General features: G+C 34.5%; 1 protein-coding gene across 1 annotated transcript; it reads left to right on the top strand.

Annotated features, from left to right (window-relative positions):
• Positions 1 to 12: 12 nt before the first annotated feature.
• On the top strand, positions 13 to 5932 carry LOC147479309 (2-oxoglutarate and iron-dependent oxygenase domain-containing protein CP2-like). Its single transcript, XM_086576350.1, has 9 exons — positions 13 to 565; positions 913 to 960; positions 1495 to 1671; positions 1820 to 1970; positions 2087 to 2173; positions 2733 to 2857; positions 3852 to 3970; positions 5335 to 5446; positions 5534 to 5932. The coding sequence occupies exons 1-9, from the start codon at positions 242 to 244 to the stop codon at positions 5567 to 5569; spliced, it is 1179 nt and encodes a 392-aa protein (XP_086432476.1). The 5' UTR covers positions 13 to 241; the 3' UTR covers positions 5570 to 5932.
• Positions 5933 to 21830: the final 15898 nt, after the last annotated feature.

Raw genomic sequence — 21830 nt, forward strand, 5'->3', positions numbered from 1 at the left:
TACTGAGAATCTGAGATATCGAAATCGAGATTCTGAGTCTTTATGAGCCAATCCTAGAAAAGAATATTCTCATTTTATCAAAAAAAAAAGCCCTCAAAACCCTAAAATAAACAAACAAACAAACAGTAACCTTGACACATCTTCACCACGTCCTCGTTTTCAAATCTCTCCTGAAAACCCTAACCAAGAATGCTCCACGATCACAGAACAATTACTTCTTCCTAAAATACCCTTTTCAATTATGTCTGCTTCACTCGATCAACGAAACAATACCGAGTCACAACAACAAGAAAAACATAATGGTAGTAATGGAAATGGAGTTGTGATAACAACAGCGACTAATAATAGCCGTTCGTTGTATTCAAATCAACGGTTAAGATTGAATCCAAATAAAACACACGAGTCTGAAAACTATGAAGATCTACAGTTGGAATTCAATTCTAGTCTTTATAGTAAACTTGAGCAGTATCTTCCACCTAATATGTTGTCTGTTAATAGAGATGCTAAGGTTCAATATATGCGCGAGATTTTGTCACGATATTTGCCTGAAGGGGAACGTACCAGAGTGAGTTGTTTGAAATCTCTTAGCTTTTTTTTTTTTTTTTTTTTACTTGTCCATGTTTTTGAATTATTATTATTATTAGATTTAGTTCAGTTTGGTGTTAAAATAATTGGAATGGCAAATATGGTAACCGAGTGGGCTTGCATTAATGTGCTTTTTTTCTCTAAGGTTTGGAGTACACATTATCATTAGAAATGGGGTAAAGTTGAACAAATTGGATTTTACAGGACATAAATGAAATTGGCTCCAAAGATTTGTTCTTTTGAAAATGAATGGAAAAAAGTTGGAAGAGAATAAGGTAATTTGTTTATGATGAACTGATAACTGTTTTTTATCTTTGCCTTTATCAGGTTCAAAGGCATAGAGAATACAGGCAGAAAATAATGTCAAGCTATCAGGTATATCGGCAACTTTCTGATTGACTGATTCAGTAATGATACTCTGCTTTTTAGTAAAAACATTTTACCAATAAAAGGACATTGTGTAATTGCTGATTTTACTTGACCACTGTTTGTATAAGCATCTAAACAGTTCAAGGTTTTTTCTGTAATTCACAAGGCAATGGGGTTTTCTCTATCAGTTTACTTGAGTAGTAGGAATTTAGGATATCTGACTCCCTAAGTTGTGGCATGTTGAAATCTATAATAAAGGAGGAATGATCAAAGCAACTTCTCCCTGTGCCAGTTCTAGTTACTTTTGGACTTCATCGTCTTTTCTCTTTCGTATGTTTTGCATGCCTGAGGATGCCATTCACATTGAATGGGGGATTTATTCCCAATCTCAGTTCATTGCCAAAAATGTACTTGAGGAAGTTTGGACCTTAACAATCTTAGAATAACTTTAACAGGTGTTCTCAACCACAAATATATGTTCTGGGTGTTATGTACAATTCAATCTCGTTTAATTTTTTTATTTGATTGACCTGTTTGCAGCGTCGGCATAAGGAATTATACACAATGCAAGCCGATACCTTCTTCCTTCCAACGTTTATCCATGCAATCACTGAGAATACAGAAGAGAGTTTAAGAAGCATAATAACAGAACCCTCGCCAGGAATATATACATTTAAAATGCTTCAGCCGGAGTTCTGCAAATTAATGTTAGAGGAGGTATTTAATAATTATTTTTTAGTATTTTGAGATCATAGATATGATTTGCTTCCATTTATTTTTCTTCTTTTGGAAGTACTTTTAATAGATGTTTTTTTATACACTTTAGCTACATTCAGTTTATTTTCTTCTCTTGTGCATCTCCAAGGTGCTTAATTTCGAAAAATGGGTTCATGAAGCAAAATTCAAAATCATGCGACCTAATACAATGAATAGATATGGTGCTGTCCTTGACGACTTTGGTCTGGAAGCCATGCTTGACAAGCTTATGGATGAGTTTATACGTCCTATATCCAGAGGTATGCTTCCACATCCCACTTTTTATAGTAACTAAATAGACGACAGTTTTACTGGAAAATATTACACCGTGAAAGAATCTAATAACCAGTGGGATCATGTATTGGTTTTTATGCAGTGTTTTTTGCTGAAGTTGGTGGATCTACGCTAGATTCTCATCACGGTTTTATTGTTGAATATGGAAATAATAGGGATCTTGAATTGGGTAACTTCTTGATAGGAGCTTTTCTTTTTCTTTCTTTCACTTTCTCAATCATTTATTGTGTTGTTGTCATGTGTGTGTGTGTGTACAGCCGTCGTGCCTTTTAGCATTTCTTTTTTCTCGGTTTATAAAGGACTTGTGAATGTAAATTCTGTCAATAAGCTCATGTGTAGAACTAATCCTAGAAACTGTTAATACAGCTGTTGCCTTTTAGCATCTGTCAGTTAAGAAATGCCTTTTGACTATAATGAGTTTCTGTTGTAGGGGTTCTGATGAGTCTTTTATGGCTTTTCTCGTATTGGCCAGAATATGCTGCCATTTTTAAAATTTCATATCAGTTTGCTTATCTAATGATGATCATCATTCTTGAAAATGATAGTTATTTGGAGGTGAAAATGTTGTGTAGGATGGAAAAAAGCTTATCTCTTTCTTTTTGAGAGATGAAGACAGAGATGAACTGTTAATTCATAATAGTATACAATGACAGATATCCTTGTAGATTTTTAGCTACAAATATAAACACCATACTTGAATTTTAAAATTTTAACTCGTGCATTTGTAGGTTTCCATGTGGATGATTCCGAAGTCACTTTGAATGTCTGCTTGGGTGAGCAGTTTTCTGGTGGGGAATTGTTCTTTCGAGGCGTCCGCTGTGATAAACATGTGAATACAGAATCACAACGTGAGGTATGATGTGCTCTTAATATTTGAATCATACTGATTGATCCTTTACTTAAAGGCAAATATTTTGTTTAGCTGATATTACGCCGATAGTTCAGCACAGTTTTTCAGGTATATACTGGTTTTTCAAAAATACAAAAACATTTTGTCCTTTATGTTTGAAGATGTGGCAAGAATAGTAATGTTATATTTAGACTATTGAATAATAGATGAAGAAGAAAAAGTCTGGAGAAGAAGAGAGAAAAGACTATACGGCCTTAGTTGATTTTGGCCTTCTCTCACACATCTTTATATTGGAGAATAGTAGGGTTTACATCATAGAAATATACTACAATTATGTGAAGTTTGCTATATCTATGATGTGGTACACCGTGATTATCCCTTTTTGTTTTGCTATGTAATTGTAATGTCATTAATAAAGCAAAGTAGGGCAAGAGGATCTTTGAGTACAAGAGGAAGAAAAAGAATACAACTAAATGAGCCTTATCACGACCAATTCTTACCTATCTTCAAGATCTCCACAGTTTCTAAACTCCTTGAACATTTAAGGCCATGGAAGTAGACCCTTGTGTCTCTCAGATGCTCTCAAAATGACATTGATTCTGCTTAGTTCAATTACTTTACAAGATCGCAAAAGGGAGTAGGTCCCATGCCCCATTTAGGTTTTGCAAACCCCAAAGCTTGAGCAAGTTCAACCTCCGGTCAGGACACAGTAAGGAAACTATAGACTTTTTTTGGGCGATTGTAGTGTGGGCTATTAATATACACTTTAATTTCTGTAATTGCCTGTTTTATGTTATCCTTTTAGGTTTTTGACTTCTTGATGTATTTAGTAAATATCAAAAAGAGGATGATGCATTTAGCAAGTTTTGTTCCACCACTCTATGGATGAATTTATATACTATAACCTTACCTTTACCAATAAAGTAAAACAGAATATCATTGTGCCTTCACAATAAGGTGAATACTCTATTGATGGAGTTTTTAACTATGTTACCAGGAAGTCTTGGATTACTCCCATGTCCCTGGACAAGCTGTGCTTCATCGTGGTCGCCACAGGCATGGTGCTAAGGCTACAACATCTGGGCATAGAGTTAATTTGCTTCTTTGGTGCAGAAGGTATCTTCACTTTACATGCTCTTTTGTTTCAGATTAGAATTCTGACCTTATTGAGTGTCTTCTCCGGAACATGCAACATAATAATCATTTCTCTATCATGTTTAACTTAAAAAAGGTTTTATCCAACTAATTGGATTGGCATATGTTAATTACATCAAGTTTAGGGTGATTTCCATGGTACATCTGACATGAACTTTACATGTTCAATGTTAAAATGCATTCATTACTATGTTTCAGCACAGTACAACAAAAACTACTAGGTTTCAGTAATAGAGAAATAGATTTTGTTTCCAAATTTCTAGCTGCTTTGAAGAGGAAAGTCAAAATCTCCAAGAGATATAGATCTAGGCCTTTTCCCCCTGAAATTTCTGCAGTCATTTGCTTAAATTCAAACTGTTGAGTTGTTTAGTCCCACATGGGATATGTTAAGTCTAGCATCTATATATATATATATAAGTTGGATGCCCATGTTCAATATGGTATCAAAGCGGGCTATTGTGTTTGGCCCAAAGGGCCTGTTGTAACCCAAGTATGTTTTTCCATGTGTTAGGCTCAAGTAATGCCACACATCCAGGTTTTAGTGATTGGACCTAGGCAAAATCGCAATTTAATGTACTTGGATAATTTCTATTTGCTTTTTTTTTTTCAGGTCAAGGTTTCTACCGAGTTAGTGTTTTCTTCTCCATTTAACATATGTTCAAATATCTACTGAGATGGTTTATTCTTATGTTCGGCATATATTGGTCATTTGTAACTTGTCTGTAACTTCTTTCCACAGAAGTTCATGTTGCGTGAAGAAAAAATGTTTTGACTATCCCTCCTCTCGTGCACACGTACACAACAAAAAAAGAAAAGAAAAAAAGAATCAGCTTCTCTTTCTTTCTTCTGTTAGGAGAGGCATAATATGTGGAGCTTTAAGTTCCTACTAACTGTTGGATTGAATGTCATAATTCAGTGCCTGTCGCTGATATCTTACTTCTGTTGGGGTGGTATCGTGGTAAAGATCATTACCATGACGAAAACTGTTTTTAACTTTTTACCAATAATCAGCTTGAGTCATCTCATAGCCATATAGGTCTATTGGACTATGTTTAAAGATCTATGAAGGATCTTTACCCTGATGAGTGGCTTGTGGTTCATGTTCTTAGTTCTATCATTTTGGTCAATTCTGGTTTTTATGTAGTCAGAGCTTTTTCCTTATTTTTCTTTGCTGTGGAGGGTTCATATGAGACATGAAATATAAAGCATCAATGTCTCTTCATTCTTTGTCACTTCAGGACAGTTCCTGTTTGCTATAGAAGAAATCTAATAACTTTCCAACACATCTTAGCCATTCATATTGCGTGCTTGACTATTTGTTACAGTTCGGCCTTTAGAGAGCTGCGGAAGTATCAGAAAGATTTTTCTAGCTGGTGTGGAGAGTGCCAACGGGAGAAGAAAGAAAGACAACGTCAGTCTGTTGTTGCCACCAAACAGGTAGATGTATCTGACACGTGTTCTATGAGACAATTAACAGAAAATTCAATTTGCCTTTGATTTTCTTTTGGGAAATGGATTTTGCAGGAACTACTGAGGAGAGAAGGAGAATCCATGGCTTGAGTGATACTTCTAATTTGCATGGGCTGATTGTAAATTAACAGAGTGTCCATCCTTTCTGGGATGCGAAGCATAATCTTAGGCACTGCATATGGTGGGATTGTTCATGTTTTGTGTGCTTCATCCATTTTCAAGGTTGTGTAAGAATATGTGAAGTAAATCTCATGTTGTTTAATCGGTTTGTAAGGCTTGAGATTTTGCTGGGTTTATGTTTTTGCCAATTCATTCTTTCTTCCTACTGTACAGAAAAGTAGAAATTCTGAATAGTTTATTAGAATGATGAACCTTTCAGCTGAAAGTATATATCTAGTTTCACCAATTAAATGTTGGTATTTGTTTAAGCAATAGATATCTATTCAGGGATAAGAGCACATTTATTTTTTAGTTTTGGTATCAGTACGAGTTAGCTTTGTTCACGAGTGCTCGGTTGAACTGCTGATTTCGTCGGTGCAAAATCTCAGTAATATTAGTAATTTTGTGCTCTTCTTTCTTGTTGTGTATCAGATGGGTGACTTTAATGTTGGGAATTAGCCTCATTGCTTCTGACTTGATCATGAGCTTCCTAGGTTCCCATAGTTGGAGGTTGCATTTGTACTCTGTTATTCCCAAAATCTTCTTTTTCTTTTCTTCTCTTTATAATCCATATATTCATGGACTTCAGATCCAGCTTGAAAAGGAAAATTTTAATTTCTGAACTTGGCTAATGCTGAGCACTATCGATTGTCTGTTGAAGGATTGGAAGTTACCCTGGCATGTAAGTAAACCATGAATGCAACACAATTGGCTAATCAGATTATAGGTAGTTTGGACATGAAAACTGCAGTCCCACAAAGAAGCAACGTCCTCGTAATTTGTCAACGCTCTGCAACTTACAAGAGATTGGAGCCTTTCTCCCAGCTTCTATACGAAGATTTTGTTCTATCCGAAATTTTAAAATGCTTCAATAATCAATACTTATTACTTGTACTTGCCATAACATAAGCAGACGGGTTTAATCTCCTTAGTACTTAAATGGTTGTACAAAAAAACCCCGGAAGCGAACAAATGCATAAAACTTTTCTATTATTTAAAACATAATATCAAAACCAAAACAGACCAAAACACTTTTCTATTATTTAAAACATAATATCAAAACCAAAACAGACCAAAACACCCCTGTAAACTTTAAATTTCTATTTCGAATTTAAAGAAAACTGGGCTGATATCATCCATCTTTACTTATAATTTCTGTTTAAGGACAAACCGGGCTGACGTCATCTATGTAAATTTGTATTTACATATGACAATATAAAATTACACAGTCTTCTTAACCTATTTAAATTTAAATTTTCATATGAATTTTTTTTCATAGAAAAATTTAAATTTATATTCTGTCAGGTGTCATCGAAAAATTTTCAATCCCAAAAGTTACTATGTAAATTTAAGTTTTCATAACTCTAATGACCAGTCTAGAAATGTCAAGTTTTTGCAATAATTTTTTGCCAATGTTGGAGGTTTTCCAAATGAGCTGAAATTTTATGGAGATGATATTTATAGTGAGTATATCATATCTACAAAACATTGGGGTTGAATTCATTTTATATGTGAAGTTTTACCTACATACTTATTTTAAGTTAACTTAGGTAGCTATTTTTTAGAGAATGACTATATACGGTCCACGTGGCCACTAAGAGCACGTGATTATGTTATTCGTTCTAACAACATTTCTCGCGCTCCTCTTTCTTCTTACACCACCGTTATAAAATGTTGTCCACTCCAGAGAAAAATAATTCTTCAAGAAATTTTCTTTCACTTCACAGAGCTCCGAGACTAGTCATTTTTTTGCGATTCACATCAATTCTAGGTATTATATACTAAGCTTTTCTTTTTGTTCATAGTAGTATAACTTATTAGCTTGTTGAACAATTAGTATTTGAGTTGAGAATCGTTTTTAGATAAAAAATGAGTTGAATGATAACCTAGCAAGATTCAGCTTAATTGAGTTTATTAATTTATTATTCATCTTCTTCTTTAATAATTTTGAGTTGTTGTATCTTGAAATTACTCAATAACTAGTTTAGTTGATTGAAAAAAATGCATTCATCAAAATTTATATAAGTTTGTGTTTAGTTTATCATAATATTATTGTCGAATTTATATTTAGATGCGTGTTGTTGTTCTTGCCTAATTTCCACTGCAAATGTTGTTGAATCTTCGCAGTTGAAACAAACTTTTTTTGAAAATAATGTTTAGAAATTTGTTGTGTTATTCATGTTTTAGCTGGAAATAAAAAAAAATGTCAAACCCATGCTTAACTCCATTAAGAGGTTCTGGTTCGAAAATTATTGAAATGTTGACGCCTAGAAGTCCCACTTCCACTACTGCTACACCACTAGCAAATCAGACATCAGAAGGTAATTAGCATATATTAAGATATATTAAGTAGATGTGTTTTATTTATGTTTCCAATATATTTTATTCTTTTTTGGATGTAGATTATGGAAAGGAAGCAGTTGTACGGTAGGTATGGTTTTTGTTTGTATGTTCTTTTCTTCAAACATCTTTCTCACGGTATGGGACTTGGTGAACAAGTGGGTATTCTCTAAAGAATCTGTGGGCTTCGACTACTCAAATTTAGAAACTGCATTGTTTGTATGTATTTATGCACTTTGTGGGGCTGGATCAAAATGGGTGATTGATGTCTATTTTAGGAAGTGGAGTATGGGTAAGAAGATGGAGAGTTATAAGGAGTTATTCTTAATGGCCAAACATATATTGGATTATGGACTAAACTTTGGTGTAGCAATCCTCTACACCCAAGTATCCAAAAGTTCTAAAAGGAGGATGGCATGCTAGAATTGTTGGGATGGCAATTGGAACTCTTTCGATGCTGGTGACACTAATAGGATCAAGTCTAGTGTAGAGTATTGTTGAAGGTTTTGGATTCATTACGACTGCTATGACGGCAATATCTGTCTTGTTCGCTTCTGAAGGAAAGTGGAAGCATATGTGGATATCATTTCTATCATTTCTTATCTTTTCCACATTTCTGATGGTATGGTAACAACATGTGGAGTCATCAGCTGGAAGAAGAGTGCCCAAAATATTTCACTCCTAGCATAACATCGTTGAAGAGTTTGGGTTTGTTTCCATGGGGATGACCACAACATCTGTGTTGTTTGCATTTGAAAAAAGATTTAAGCCGATGTGAATTTTTGTCGAAGCATTTGTTATTATTGTTGTTGTTCTCCCCTGTATTGCTTTATGTTAAGAAGAATTGCACAGCAATACCAACCCGTTAATGTGGCTCATAAGCACTAATGATATGAAAATCTTTTATTTCCTTTGCTACTAAGGACAACCCCCCAAAAAAATAATAATAATAATAAATTTCCACTTAAAAAAAAAAAAAAAAAAACTAAACTAAACTTGAAAGGATTTCAACAATGATCTCTTTTGGGAATGAGGCATTTTAATATGACACTCTTTTTCAAAGAAAAAATCTTTTGGGTACACCAAAGCTTCTTCTTTTTCGTATCATAAAAAAAACAAAGCAGTCTTTAATTTTTGTCCAAACAAACTCCTCACACACACACACAAAAAACAAAAAAATAATAATAAAGACTACTTTTTCTTCATCTTTAAAAAACAAAAAACAAACAAAAAAAGATTTCGGATGATACTCTTGGTTTAACATACGTTTGCTGTGAATGTGGGACTTTTTTCTATAATTTTGAGTATGCACAAAAACATCTAAGGAATGATCATCCGGTCTTAAGGGATAAACTTTTGTTTGGTGGCAAACATTACATGATTTTATGTTGTTAATTTTTTGTGTGTGCACCCAAATGGGCTATGTTCATGAGTTTCTCATGATTGTAAGGCTTAGAGCCAAGTATTGTTAAGGTATGTAACTCTTTGAAGTTTAATTAATAGGTAGGGGTCTGCCTCAACCCTATAACCTTTTCAAAAAAAAAAAAATGAACAACAACAAACGAAACCTAAGGAGTTAATTCTTATGTAAACATAATTAATAAAACGGGGCCTTAAAAGTAAAGGAAGTTGTGTGCTTTAGATATCTACACTTAATTTTAATATCAATTAGTTGAAGATTTTATTAGTTACGTAGACCGATAGAAAGTTCAACTGATCTCCCAACTAAAATTTTAAGCAACAAAAATATTTTTGTTCTTTTTTTCTATAATAGAAAGGTAATTATGGAGCACGCCATAAAGTTAAAAACTATGTTACTCAATGTATTATTGCAAAATTTATTAATGAAATCTGTGAATGAGTATTGTTTTTTGGGTTTATTACTATTTTTTTAATTTTTGTGATGAAGAAGAATTAGTTAGTCAAATAAAATGTGCGTGGCTTTGCTTATTCTGGCATGGGAAAACTAAAGGCAAATATGTTGGTCGCAGACTCACAAATTTCACCAAGGACGTGGCTCTTGATGTACATTGAGAGTTGAGATCCACTTTTATCGAGCAACATGCTCCAGTTCTTGCACCATGTTTTGCACGTACTGCAGTTTCTTTTGTGAACTTTTATCGCTCGACAATGAATTCGAAAGAAGTGTCATCGTAGTTGATCATGTTTAATTAATATATAATTGCATGAAAATTGAACATTTCAGCACAAGGGGTTCTTACTTCTTACACGCATTGTAAAAATAATGAAATAATGAAATTTGAAAGTTTGTTGTACATTTCATTAACCATATTATTAGACATGTAGAAACGTTTATAATCATGTATAAGCTACAGATGGTTTGTCCTTCTATTCTAAGCTCTCAGTCTTCACTACTTCTTTGGTTTCATCATGTGTTTTTTGTGTTCAATGATCTTCCTTTGTTGGTGCATCCTCCTTGGTTTCATTTCCAGCTACGACACTATCTTCATTTTTATTGGTAGTTTCGGTTTGCCCCCCTTCTGAGTTTTTGGTAGCGTCCACAATTAAAACAAGATCCGCTACAGGGTTGTTGGATTCGTTAGGAACATCTCCATCTGTTTTAGGATCGATAGGAGATGGCAGAAAGATCTACCAATGGCTCTTCTACCTTTTGTTGGCCTTCACCTCCCTCATTCTTGTTCTCCTACAAAAATTAAAGATACCAATTGCACATATACAAAAATGAACAATATACAAAAATTAAAGATACAAAAATTAAAAATACAGAGGCAAATGGTATTTTTTTTTCGCCACAGAACTCCTCAGCTGATTAGGTGAGGCCAATCCATGATGTTTATGACATTCCTAAAGGAGAAGAAAGATTAAGCATATCATTAGTGAGTGAAGTCAGCAGAGCTCTTTATGCACGTGCTATGCACGCGATGTCAAACAAAACTTATCGAATAGTGTAAACATAATTTGGGTGAGCACACTTACAATTAACATTATGCCTGAGCAGACACACTGGCAACCATTTAAAATTTGAATTGAATGGAACTCCATTCTTCTTTGATTTCCAGACATACGTAAGTAATAAACTTTTAAGTATAGCTCCAAATCACATGTACTTTAAACTTCTCATCCTAACAAGTGCACGTTGCAAACAACAAATATAAAAGATTAGTGCATCAAAAGCATCTATGTAACTTTATTCACTGAAATCAGTATCCAAACCTTAGGTAAATAGGTAATATGCAACCGTAGGTATTGAATTGGAATAATGGGACATACCCTCCATAGCCGAGTCATTTGGTTTGTTAATCAATCATCCAAAATGGAGTTACAATGGCATACTCAGTCTACATAGGTTATTACATCAATATAAGAATTAAAATACACCAATAACAAAAAGAAGTAGGTCGCTCTGACTTGTCCTCCACTTCTCCACTATAATAGCTGATATGTTGTAACCATCTACTCGCAAGCAGCTACTCGTAGATAGAGGGAAACGGATGAGGAATCGATGGAAGTACGTTCTTCTTATGAGTGTTCATGCATTGGGCGTTGGCTTGAAACTGGGTCCCAGATACGACCATAAACTTAGCAATTGTCAAAAGGAATGATTCTCGTATACTAACTACATTATGAAATGGAATGCATCATACTCACATATATGCAAGAAATCATCAAGAATACAACCCATTGAATCATATCCATTGATACTCCAATATTAACCGAGTATCTTTGGGATGAACTTAATTCAGTTAGAAAATATTTCTTTACTCATTTATAGAGATTAAATTTCAGATTGTTATAGTTATCTAGAATTATAATTTGATGGCCTTTTTATAATTCATTGAATTAGATATTTCCTATTCTAACATGGATATTTTAGGTGTTGGATTTATCACCAACTTTCTCCAATAAGCACCACCAAATATAGTAATATACCATAATAATTTTTTTTTTTTTTATTGTACATTATTCATGAAGATTATAGATGAAGATTAGTTAAGGGAGGTGAAAAACGATATATACAAAAGAGTTAATCAAATGATATATATATATATATATACAAAACAGTAGTGTGTAAAGAACACATAAATTTACTCCAAAAATTTATAAGTTTCTTTGAGCAGAAATATTATTGACATAATCATATTGCTATACATACATTATTCCTGGCCTTTTCCCCAAGGCATATTTTACCAACTACCAACTTGGTTTATAACTGATTTAGCATTTATTCTCATTCCAAATGAACTAAAGAAGAAAAATATCAAAAAATTGAAACCGCCAAAGCAGTTCCAGATTGACCCCTATAATTACATAAAGGATGGACTCTCACAGGGTTAAACCCTTTGCTTGCCATTAAGTCTCTTAGCTTGGATCCACTTTCTTTCACGTATATTGCAGCCTTTACTTCAATAAAAGGTTAATAAAGAACTCCCTGCCGGAGGAAAAACAAATTTTGGGCTAAACTTGGGGCTTGATAACTTTTTTACAAAATTCGCACCTAATTAGTGGAAGTCCTCATTCATTGATCTTGGTTCTAATAAACTCAATGGTCCCCTTCCTGATAGTCTCTCCTCTTGTCTAGCATCGAGATGCACGTGCGTGCTATGCAAGCACTGTCTAGTCCAGGAAGTGTCCATGCTAGCAAGATGCACGTGCTATGCACGTGATGTTAAACAAAATTTGTCGAAAAGTGTAAACATAATTTTACTTTGCTATTTTTTATTAATTTTCAAATTGGAGTGTTTGGAAGCTAGCATATTTTGAGAGAAAGCACACAATAAATTGTTATAGGAGGGTGTGTACGTACGTGTGTTGTGTCTTGAACTCACAATTATTAGACCACCTAATTAAACGGAAACCTGATTCTACTCACGTGTTGTGACAATATATGAAACTCCAGGAACTCTTGATTAACAGCATGCTAATTGATTTAGATGAAGTATAGTAAATAAAAAATAGTTATAGAAAGGCATAAAGCAAGGTATGTACAGATTCAAGTATGAATGAGATTTCTGGATGAGTATCCGAATAAATGTTCATACGTGGTTCGATTCAGAAACAGCGTAGGCCCCACTCTCGATTCGCGGTGTGCTAACTCTATCCCACCGATGGGGACTTGGTGACCGAGAGTTCACAAATGTGTTATTGTTTTCAATAAGTTATCCCCCGTTACGTTGGCTCTCCATGTGAGTTTTAATAGCAGAAGGGAAACCTCTTCCAATAGACGCATCTTTTGTTGGTGCTAGAGAAACCAGCTGAGGCCCAGTGCACTGAACTGGTACAATTTAATCTCTAGTTTGAACACGACTCAAACAAGGATACCCTTGCGAAGGCATCAAGGTAGACTCCACATCAACGAACCAGTAAAGTGTACTACATGTACACATGATTACACAAGATTAGCAAAGGCATGAAGAACTTGAACATCCTGGAATGTTCCTTCCATTAGATAGAATGCGAGCGAGTAAACTTTAACAGAATGTCCTTCATAAGGAATGATTTGTAGCGAGGCAATTTTCTTGGTTCTTGAACCATTAATCATGTAAATGTAAACCAGGAGCAGTCTAAGCGCTGTTAAATGAGCTACTGATCGAATAAGATCAAAAATCATTATAATTAAGTGGCTGCAAATAAGGCTTAGTTCATGGTGACCAAATAAGGCCTACCGGTGCTAGAATTTAGTGTTTCCATGTCATGAATTTAGTATCAAGGTTCTAGGCTGCCCGGAAGGATCTAGGCATCTTGCAGAGGAGAATCTTTTAGGAGCAGAGGCTCTATGTCTAAAAAGTTTTACAAAAGCTCAAGCAAATCTAATTTAATAACCGAATAGCGTAACACAAAATATTACATTGATTTTCAAACATAACTGCTAATGATGAAGCTATATTGGAGCCATCAATAAAAAGATGGGACTACATAACATATTATTCCAAGGATATACCTCTTACAGAAGGGCACAAGTGACGATCAAACAAAACAAAAATTTATAATGCACACTGCACAATTGAATAAATTGGTAGGTTTATACACAGGGTATTTATGAAACTCCCTGACTGCAAGTTCTAGAATGCAAATTTAAGATAGTGCACTTATCTTTAATTGCTTCAGCCTCATTCCCATACTCTTTGAAGCTACACTTAACCGACTTGATGGTAGACGACACCTTCCCTTCACTGTAGCATTTACTACATAGATTGAAGTGAGATTTTGTTTCCTTGAAGTAGGACCCAGTAATAAGGTAGTGGCATACAAAGCAAGAAAAGTTGCAGTAACGGATTGTGTCTCCATTTTCAAGATTCACCAGGGTGTCCATGATCCCAAATCCACAATCCGGATTATCAAACATCTATAGAAACTTGGGAAAAGAAACTCATTTGAAACATCAACTTCTCCATAAAAATTCGACGCTCTATGGGTCGACCGAGAAGGAAGGTAAACTGCTTCTAAGCAATTCGATATATCTCATGGCATCTACTTTCTTAACCATCGAACTACCTTCACCAACATATCGCCCACGGGAGAGCATCGAGGAACTGTTTCGGGCTTATACCGCCTCGGGGACCACTACAAATGGGAGCAAGAAGAGCACATAACATGCCCAAGTCCACCTTACTTGATTCCCAACTATTCAATACGATAGAATTCTCTTGTTAATAGCTTTTACAACCCCTTGGAACATTTCAGGGCTTCAAAAATGAAGTAGATTGGAATTATTTCTCAAGGCCAACGGTACCTGATATTATCTTTTACGACCACTTAGAGTTTAGAACTCTCTAAATTGAAGCAAAAGAAATCAAGGTTCTTTACTCACGATCTTCGTTGAGTAGAGTTAGAATAAGGATTCGAACTACCTAAAGTATAGAACAACTACAAATTGGATGTTACAATAAGGGAACTAAGGAGTAAGGGTCTATTATAAATGTTAGATTTTTATCATTCCTACTTAAACATTAAAAAAAACATTAAGTTGAAAACATGCACTTGATACTAAAAATAGAAATTTGGAAGAGAAGTTGGAGAGTTAATCCTCCTCATGTGAGCTACCATTAGTGTTGATTTGAAATAGGTTTTATTCTTCCTAAACTCATAGACAAGTCCCTAACGGAAAAATATAATTGATCCCTAGCATGCATGGCTCACTTAAGAGCTTATACATGCTAGCAAGTGAAACCAAACAATGACTTATCTCTAAGCTCATTGTTTGATTTCTAACTAGACACTACACCAACTATCATTTTGGGATAGGATGTAGTGTTAGTTGTTTATCCTAAAAACCTACCAAACTCTCAACCAATGTTTTTCCCTCACATGAGTTGGATTAACTCCCCAAAAGGGAAGTTAGCTCATGATCCTTGGGACAAGGACTTATGAACTACTAAAAACTCAAAAGAGAAAGAGAGAGAGAGAGAGAGAGAGAGAGAATCCACAACCAAACTCACTTATATATTTCTAGAAGAACTAGAAGAACAAGTGTTCCTCCATTAAAACTATTACAAGCTTTTTTTTTGCAAATTAAAATAAAACTTACTTCTCATTTTCACTAAGGAACTAAAATAATGCCATGTGAGGAAAATAAGTCAAGGGAGTAAATGGAGTATCCCCCACCTTTGTCTAATTTCTTCTCCATTTGAGAGAAATCTCATTTCCTCCCACGTGAATTATCAAACCACATTGATTCATTTTTATCTACCACATTAAAACAAAGTGACACCTTGCCTTTTTTTCACTATTAACACCTAATCTAATTTATTACATGCAAGGTGTCAACTTTGCACCAATAATTTGTTATCTTTGTTTCTTGACATGCTCCATGATTGATGACTCATCCAATCTTGTGGCCCCTCATAGTGGGTCCATGTGTAGTCCGAAGGCCCCGTTATTTTGGGCGCTTTTACAACTTTCTATAGAAGTTCATCGCCTCGATTGTCCGAAAGCAGCTCTCTTGTCGATTCTGAGTCATGGTTCGAGAAATAGGAGCTTTGAAAGTTTGATGCTTTCAACCGAGATTTGGGATAGAGCTTTGAAAGTTTGATCAACGTGGATTTGGGAGAATTCATATATACTGCCTCACGCGGCTTTATTTCAGGTTTAACCAATATTTCCATGTTTCTCGCAAATACCGCAAAAGTAGGAAAACATATTTATTTCATGATTATTAAAACACATAATGAACCAAATTTATATGTCTCAATGGGGTTTCATAATACACTTTTGGGTGCTTATCAGTACCCCTAGAATAAACTTACGATCTTAGTTTCTAAATTCCTTCTTAACCATGTTAATTTTTTCTAAGAAACTCCTTCCCATAAAAAAAATGAACAACTAACAAAACCACTTCGATATCCAACACAGATTAACAGCTAGCTATGAACATGTTGAAAGCCTTCACCACCATACTATCACCAAATACCTAAACTGACCCCATAGATATCAGTAAATCACACTTCAACAATGTTCACCTAAAAAACAACATAAATCCTAACCAAAACAACTTACCTCACAGATTTGAGAAACATACACAAAAATAAAAAATAATGAAAAAAAACACCCAAAAGAATCCCAGAAGTTCCAGTTATCAAAAAATTAAAATTCGATAAGCAAATATTCCTGGTGATTTGAGTGGTCCTCATGATGATCGTGTTCGTGGGAGTAGGATTTAATGTCTGTATTTTCTCCTCTTTCTTAATGCAACCGATTCACCAACTCATCCACATCCAAATCTACACGGTCAGAAAAAGACATTAATCCAAAACGATGGAAGTTTGAAATCAATTAGCAGTTTGAAATCCATTTGCACCTAGATGTCGATTAGGCATTAATTAATCAATGCTACTTTAGAGGCTTCACTCAAACTCACAGAATGGACTAAATCCACTATCTCCAAATAACACTGCATAAGCTCGAGTCCAGTAAGTCTTGAACATTGTCTAAAGAGAACTATGGCAACATGAAATGCTTCGGTGAACAACTCATGCTGGCTAAACCTGCAACTTCAATCATCACAGAAACTAAAATCCAATGATTATAGGGATACAACAACAAATTCATAACAAAATGTATAGAATTTTGCTTAGATCGCTTATACATACATTTTGTTTTTTTATTAGCAAATGTATTTTAGTAGATAGTTGGAACTAAAAGCAGCTACCAGCTGACACACTCAAAAACAATAAGAGTTGCAATTATTATCAACCTAATTTAAATTAAGTTATGTAAAGAACTGGCATGTATATGCACAAAAGAAGGGACACTAAGAAAGCAATAACACTTTTTGTTATCACTCTTAGTAAACTGTATAATAACATAATGTTAAGATATGAGCTACTAAAGCAATGACGACAAAGTCATTCAACTTTGATTCACTTGATGGTATTGACCTGCCTTCTTCTAAGGGCTTGAGGGTTATGTAGGTATCTATGCTGCAAGATCAACAAATCAAAATTGAGCACTTCACACTTGGAGCATCATCTCCAGCAAATCTAGCCTGCCAATTTAAACCTATATGACACTATAAGTATAAGAATAGACATTGTAAAAGGTGCATACCCAATGCCATCAAGTAGAGGAAAGTGTGATGACAATTCTGGTGCGATAATAATATCACTTGAAGCTATAATGTCCTTGTTTGTCCCTGGCCATAGATTGTCAACTGGAGTTCCCAATAACCTTCGATATGATAGATATTTCAGTAAGATTAGGGGCAGTTTCAAAAAGTTTTAAAAGGAATAAGGAGAAAATGGAAAGTTAATCAATGTAAATTTTCTTAAGCTGAGCCTCAATACTATGTGCTTCGAAGAGTGTATCTCCACTAACCAGTTCACCTAGACTCATGAATTCACACAATAATTGATTCAAATCATCTAGTTTAATACCAACTGGTGCTCTTTTAACAAAAATATTGCTTTTCAGATAAACTTCTTACCGAATATGCACCCAAATGCACCACATATCGGGCCACTATATCGATAATCTTTGAAATCTAGGAGCAATTCAGGAGCTCTATACGGTGTTGTGCAGACCTGCAACCACGGTTATGCGTAATCTTGTTAACAAATTATAAAAACTAAAGTTCAATCATAAACATTGTTCTTTCGAAGTAGACAAATCAATCCAAACTTTAACATACATACATTAAGCGTATATGCCTCTGTTGGAATGATAAATTGCCGACTTTGTCCAAAGTTTAACCTCCCAATCCTTAAAATTAATCAAAATGTTCTCAAGTTTCAAACCCCTACGCCTTAAAATTAATCAAAATGTTCTCAAGTTTCAAACCCCTGCTAGTTAAGGATCTCCGCAGAATAGCAATGGCACCTCCTGCAATGGCATCCATAACAACTTTGTCTCTGCTACTATTTGTGCCTGCAGATACAATTGCCCCAGTTAACGCACCTCCAAGCATTGCATTCTTCTGCAAGACCTCAAAAATGATTGAAATGAACGACACCACCACTAAATTAATTGTTGGATTCACGCTTGATTCTTACCCAAGAAAATGAAGAAGGAATATTATACTACTGATCAAATATAATTACGTACAGATCCTGCTCAAGAAAATGAATAGCTGTAATATCTGAATGCATAAATACAATAATCCTGCGGAATATCATGACATTGGCAGTAATAAATAATATTGCTATTCATGAATAGCTAAACAAAAACCCCAAAACTGGGAGAGCACACTTGGCTCCCCTTTCTGGTCTCTCATAGTCTTGAGCCAAAACCAATTTCGTTTTCTAAAGAATGTACTTTATAGATAGCAGGACCACAGAAAAGGCATACTAAAGTATGAAATCCATAACAATAAGCAAAGACTAAAAACAGAGTTAGGCGTGACCATTGTATACATAAGTAGTTGTCTGGACAGAAAAATTAAGTAATGGTACGAAACAACACAATCTGATACAGGACACAGAGTAGAGATTACCCAATCTCTGGTGCCACGTATCCTCTCCATTCCATATTCCATACAGATAAAAATTACGCATATCATAACAAACGGATAAAAAAAACAGGTGTGCATAAGAACTTCACATACAGGTTCTAAACATAAGCTAGAAATAGTGGAACAGTACATATTAACTCAACAAAAATATGTTAGCTAAAAGAGAAAGAAGGTGTGAAAGAAAATCTAAGAAATACCTTTTCCCAACCTTCTTACTAACACCTAATATGTTTTTCCTCATGAAGAAGTTTGTCGATCTTGAGTCGTCTGAGCCCCAGGGCAGCCGGCCAAAACCTAAATGAAGAAAATTTGGAAACAACTCAACAATACAAAAATTAAAAGAACACAGGGCTATCAGCAACAGCCATGCACAACATATCCACTGTGTCCCTGCACTTAGTAGCTTAAGATTAACTTGTAAGCATACATCACCTTTTCAGGGCCTTTCATTTATATTTTGGACAAAATTTGCAACCTTTTCGTCGAGGTTTGTTGAGCAATCAGTTGCTTCATTTTTTCTTGTTCGAGTACTCTTAGAATATCTGCATTTTAGTCTCCCTTAATGTCACCCGCTTTTCAGTTTCAACAACGCCAGTTGGATCACCATTCAATCTGTTAAACCCAACACGGAAAGAAAGATCTTTGAGAAATCCATCACACAAGTCAAAATATTCATTTCACTGATGCAACACTCTGGATGGAAACCACCTGCTAATTCTACAATCCCTTCTAAGCTTAGTATAGATTTATTAGAAGAAAAAAAAATAAAAAATCGAGCTAGAGATGGACAAAAGGTGGTTTTTATTTAAATACAAAATAATTACACAACAATTATCCTAAATAGTATGTCTTCATAACGTATTGAGAAACTTAAACAATAATAAGAAATTAATGGACACATATCAAGACTCACCAAAAAAACAAACCCACCCTTATTTTTATTTTTTCGATACGGCGTTAGGTGAGCGATAGGGTAAACCTGCCAGTTCATTCGATAATTTTTGCCAGTAAATGGACACCTTTAGGTTTTTGCTAAAAAAAAATGAAATATGCTGATCATTGGTGTTTTTGATTGCTGGAAAGTGTAATATACCAAAATCTTATCCGTGTTGGTTTTGGAGAGGACCCTACATCCTATTTTCCTTTTCTCTGTCTTGATGATCATTATAACTTTGGAGCTTATTATTTAACGGTATAGTGATCAGAAATGACTCAATGTCTAGCTACTTTCTATAAAAAAGAAAAGAATGTGGAAACACAAGCTTACATTCTCATGCGAATTTTCTACCTTTTCAAAAGCATCATATGACTTATGGGCATGACAACTCCCCTCCTTGAAGCGCCGCCGGACCTTTAGGGAGTTCCCAAGCTAGCAAACTTTATAGATCTAAATTTTCTGCCCGTGAGAACACCTTAAATGAGCTTTGGGCCTTAATGGCGGTTGATTGTTCCAGAGACGCCTCGATAACTTAACAACGTCGGTTGCAATTCAAATATATTAACAACGCCGGTTGCTAACCAAAGAAATTCCATTTGGGTCACCGCCCCATTATTCAAATATGATTAAAAGGTTACCGCTTGGATTCAGCCATGAGGGGGGGGGGGCATGATACCTGCATCGAACATAAAAGATTGATTAGGTAACATTGATTAACATAAACTATATAATTAGGAAAGGTCACCTTTGCCTCACCATCTCTGGGAGGCTGGAGATATTCTTAAACAATGGTTACATGCTCAAAAGGAGAAAAAGATTTTACCTTTTGAAAAAATCAAATGGCAACAGAGAGACTCTTTTTCAATAATCAAATCGCCATTATTTGAGAGAGAGAGAGAGGGGCACATATAAAGAAGAGAAAGATAGATATGGGAGAGAATGGAAAAGAATCGGTTCGTATTCTCTGATTAGACTTTTCATTTTCTTAACCTCTTATTAAATAACCCAATTATTACTAATTAAATGAAATTTATTGTAAAGCATACAATTCAGAATGGCATGGATTTGGTTTTCTAATATACTCCCACATGAAAAGACTGATTAGCCCTATTTGAAGGTGTTAATAAACAATTGTTTTATTTAAGGACAATATCGGTACTGAAAATTTATAAACACATAAAAAGACAAAGTAGTCCTCATTAATAAATAGCTAGGCATCTGATTTTATTATTCATCAAGGGTATTATGCGTCAGAAAAAGTGCCGGATGAATTTAAGAGGCCACGATCATTATAGATATACTAGTAGTAGAGATATAGTTTTACATATATATATATGACTATATAAAAATTCATTTACATATATTCTGTCAAGTGTCGGAAAAATTTCAATTCTAAAAGTTATTATGTAAATTTAAGTTTTTATAGCTCAAATGACTATGCAAATATAGTTTTACATATATATATGATTATATAAAAATACATTTACATATAGTCGAAAAATGTTCAATCCCAAAAAGGAAAAAAAAGAAAATAAAATAAAATGAGAAATAAAAACACACTAGATTTTTTTTTTTTTTTTTTTGAAAAACATGAAAATTATTTAACGAGACCTAAATAATAGAGAAATTATGTGATATGGGTCTATGGGAGAGAGTTTATACTCAACCGAGTTAGAATGAAGGGGCTGAGCCTTATTTTTTTTTTTTTGATAACATAAGTGTCGAAATTTCACGATCCGAAAACAGACCCAGTGACACGGATGATCTCAGTCGGCATCGTATCTCGAGGATCCATCAGAAATAGGAAGGTCTAATTTTAATTGAGAAGATCCTACGGTTGGGATGAATTGCACAAAGGAAGGACGGAACATATATTTGTGTCCCCACAAATAAGGACGCGTTTCTATTTCTATTATCTTCCTCTTTATTTGTCTAACGGTTTTATTGTTTGTTGATTATTTATTTATTATTATTGATTATTCTAGGGTGTT

This window comes from Coptis chinensis, chromosome 8, assembly GCF_015680905.1.
Source record: "Coptis chinensis isolate HL-2020 chromosome 8, ASM1568090v1, whole genome shotgun sequence".
NCBI lineage: Eukaryota > Viridiplantae > Streptophyta > Magnoliopsida > Ranunculales > Ranunculaceae > Coptis > Coptis chinensis.